The sequence below is a fragment of the Solanum lycopersicum genome, chromosome 1, assembly GCF_036512215.1.
Source record: "Solanum lycopersicum chromosome 1, SLM_r2.1".
In the NCBI taxonomy this organism is placed as follows: Eukaryota; Viridiplantae; Streptophyta; class Magnoliopsida; order Solanales; family Solanaceae; genus Solanum; species Solanum lycopersicum.
Window position 1 is genome coordinate 59,653,583 of NC_090800.1, and position 3,911 is coordinate 59,657,493.

Consider the following 3,911-nt stretch of genomic DNA (forward strand, 5'->3'; position numbering starts at 1 on the left):
TCATCGGTTTTGAAATCCGAGCTGCTTTACCATGGCATCTTGTAGATGAGGTCTACATCCCGATTAAATGGGATCAAGAATTTCATTGGGTGCTGACGCTTGTTGAATTAAAAATAGGGTGATAATAGTGTTTGACTCATCAATATGCTCAAGGAAAAAAATAGTTCTGCACGAGATAAAAAATATCGTCTAAAATGCTTCCTTCTTTCCTAGTGAACAATGAATTCTTTGAAGAAACTGAGCAAACAAACTTTTGTGATTGTCATGTGTACAAGGACAACATTACTGGCTCACTTTTGGAGCCTCAAGTTCCTTTCATGATAGAATTTGCACAAGACATTGCACAACAGAAGAGTGATAGTCTGTAAGTATTTTGATTTTTTTTGTTTTTAAGCATGTATCATTTAAGTTTATAATTTATATTCTACATTTTTGTAGAGACTGTGGGCTATATGTTGCTGCATTTGCCGAGTATTTGAGTGACCAAATCAAAGTATTATTTCTCAATTTTCGTCCTGAATACCTACGCCAAAGATATGAATGTGTTGGAGTTATGGTAGAGAGAAGGCTAAGTGTGTATACGTTAGTGAGAATGATGATCCACAAAAATCTAAGGGCGTAGTCACACAACCACTAGAAAAAGATCTAGTTCACATAGAGTAGTATCTATGCATAAACAATGTTTGATGTTATCTTTCTTGTTTTGATACATTATGAATCATGTAGTTTGATGATTTTAATGTCATCTTCCTTGTGTTGTCAATTTCCCTTAAACTTTATGTTATTTTGATACATTATGGAACAAGTATTTTTGCTAAGAAAAAGTTAAATATCAGACATATATGGCATTACATAACAATAAAGTGCAGTAAAAATTTTATTTATCAGACACAGTTAGAAATAAATAGTTTTTTGAAAACTAAATTTACATGATACCTTATTTATAATGAACATCATAGTTGTGCAAAATCCAATAGTTTTGTAAAATAGCTATTTGATGTATATATCAAATAAATTATCACACGTGATACTTAATATACATTACATGATACATGATTTATAGGTATTCTAAAGTATAGAGTAACCTTAACAATTGTTTTTGAATTAAATTTATATGATACATTAGCTAAGGCACATGATACATGTGTGTTACGTTGCCCAATAATATATTTTTGTAAGAAATAAAGACATCTCATAGTGTAACATAAGAATTACAAAATCCATTAGTTTTGTAAAATAGTTATTTAATGTATGTATCAAATAAATCATCACACACAATACTTAATATACATTACATGATACAAAATTTATAGTCATAGTAAATTATAAAGTAACCTTAACAATTGTTTTTGCATTAAAAGTACATGATACATTTGCTAACGCAAATGTGTTACGTTACAAAGATATCTCATAGTGTAACATATGATTTACAAAATTAATTTAACGAAAGAAATATTGACAAAAATGTATTTTTCAACACAAAATAATAACAATGTATTTATAATCGAAAGTGCAACTTAAAATTTACTTAACAAAAGTTATTAATAAGTTTCTTTTTAAAAACCAACAGTGATAAATAGCAAATATAATCAATACTGAAAATGATAATTGTTTACGTAAAAAACTATTCAACAAAAATACTAATATCTTAGAAATATTATGACTATTTCAATTTTCTTTTCGAAAAAAGTACAAGTTCTTCTGTTGTATCCTTCTTGTCCACATTGTCCACAACAATTTTTTCACCGTAATCTTTTCATCTGCTTTCTTTCTTTTTTGTTTCCTTGGTCATTCACATAATCGTCTGTATCTAGGTGGATACATAAATTCAGCTACCACATTCTTAGGAGCTGACTAGTCCGTCTTATCTGGCATTGCTACCATAGGAATCTCATATGTTTTTGCCAATGCATCAGGCTTGTAGTAATCAGAGCAAGGTATCTCATCTAGTTGAAATCTACTAGAAGAACATACTTTCTTCTCAAGACAAACAATGTATCTTCTTCCAGCTTCATAAACCGAGAATATAAATTCAGATGATTGTACAACCTGTGTACATTAATAAAAGAGAAAAGACATAAAATCATTAGTGAAGTTGTCTCAAATTTTTAAAAAGACACCTTAACTTTGTGAGTGTTCTATTTCCGCATTGGACAATTTAAGAGTGTTATAAATATCTCATTTTTCTCGTAACCCTAATTGCGAGAAAGAGTACGCACCAATAGTTGTTTGACACATAATCAGTTCTTTTAATTTTTAATTGTTAGTATCATTTTCATTTTCATTTTATTATTTCTATTTTATTAACTTTATTTTCATTTTCCCCCTCTTTCTTCTTAAATCTTCATTACTCAAACGCATTGTTCCTTGTTGTAAATCGTCCAAAAATAGCAACCATAGTCACCTTCAATGTAACCTCCATGATGGTTTCATGTAACACTATTTTCCTTACCAAAACATAACTAAATAAAGTCAATTCAACTCTCAAGTTACTAAAGTAAGGTAATGAGACCAAAAAAAAAATGGAGTTTCATAATATTATCAATCCACGAAAAAAAAGTGATAAAAATGGATGAAGTAAATGGATCTTCTATGTTGAAGAAGATGAAGAAAAAATTGGATTTTTGAATTTGGGTGAAGAATATAATGGGAAAGATGATGTAAATTAATTAAATAATTAATATTAAAGTAATATAAAGACACATGGCACTTTATAGTTGGTTATGGCAGTGAAAAGATTGGGTCAAGCACCCCATTTTCGTGGTAACACTCCAGACAAGAAAAAGGGTAAAAATGATCAATTTACAAAGATATTAAATAGTTTCATTTGGTTATAGGACACTTTTAAAGTTAGAGTGTCTTTATGCAAATACGGAATAACTTTAGGGGTGACTTTATATCTCTTCTCTTAAAAAAATTCAAATATATAATTAATTCCAAATAAATCATGTTCAAAATACAGAATGATACAATGAATTAGATGCTTATAATATAAAATAATATATAATGATACATACCTTCATCTTTGAACTTTTAGCCGCGTTTAAAATCAACACCTCTTCAAATTTTCTCCCTAATGTGTCCTTTGAATATGAGGCTACTTCTCTATTTTTGCAAGACAAGAACTAAATAGAATTCCAAACTCTTTCAAGAATTCTAATGTAGTCAATTATCGTGCTTCAACAAGACAACAATTGATACATTCCGCAATGTTCGAAGTCATCATTTTACCTCTATTTACTGTTGTATGAACTCTTGACCACTTTTCATACCTTGCATCCTCAAGGTACTCATTAACCCTTTGATCAACTCTATCAACCTTAGCCATCAATTTATCAAAATCTTCTTTTCTATATGCCTTGGCCATAGAGTAGAATAGATCACTTAGGGTCTTTCTTCTCCTTTTGAAGTTGCCACAGACATTCTTCCAAAGATGTCATATCCATGCATAATGGGTACATTTGAGAACACAATCCTCACACTCTTTATAATACTCTCATTTCTACGTGATACAACACACATATCTTTTATCTCGCCAAATGCATTTTTTAATTATTCGAAAAAACATGTCCACGAACAGTCATTTTCGGTGTCAACAACACCATATGCCAATGGGATTATGCAACCTAATTACAAACGCACATTATATCATTTGATACATAACCTGTACAAACACATCACAACTACAAAAAATGCATACATGCCCCATCAAGTATGCTTGCTGATACAAATGTCCCTTTGTAAACTCCACTCAAATGTGCACCATCGACAACAACTATTGGTCTGCAGTAATTGAACCCCCTAATGAATGGTCTTAAGGCTACGAACATATACATAAATACATCTTCTTCAGTCTTCATCATTCTTATATAATAATTTGGATACACAGTATTTAACATGTGTATGTATCG

The 3,911-nt window shown here is 30.1% G+C and overlaps 1 protein-coding gene across 1 annotated transcript; it reads right to left on the reverse strand.

The window, feature by feature from the left end:
* Nucleotides 1-1,854: 1,854 nt before the first annotated feature.
* On the reverse strand, nt 1,855-3,367 carry LOC138343489 (uncharacterized). The gene is made up of 3 exons (XM_069294693.1): nt 3,273-3,367; nt 3,018-3,105; nt 1,855-2,049 (listed from the first exon to the last, which is right to left on the reverse strand). The coding sequence occupies exons 1-3, from the start codon at nt 3,365-3,367 to the stop codon at nt 1,855-1,857; spliced, it is 378 nt and encodes a 125-aa protein (XP_069150794.1).
* Between the last annotated feature and the right edge of the window lie 544 nt (nt 3,368-3,911).

Excerpts from the sequence above, each read along its gene's own strand:
- LOC138343489 (XM_069294693.1), bottom strand. The coding sequence starts at position 3,367 with ATGGCCAAGGCATATAGAAAAGAAGATTTTGATAAATTGATGGCTAAG. Across the intron at positions 3,106-3,272 it reads GAGTACCTTGAGGATGCAAG|AGAAGTAGCCTCATATTCAA; the intron begins GTATGAAAAGTG and ends TTGCAAAAATAG. Across the intron at positions 2,050-3,017 it reads CTAAAAGTTCAAAGATGAAG|GTTGTACAATCATCTGAATT; the intron begins GTATGTATCATT and ends TAATGTACACAG.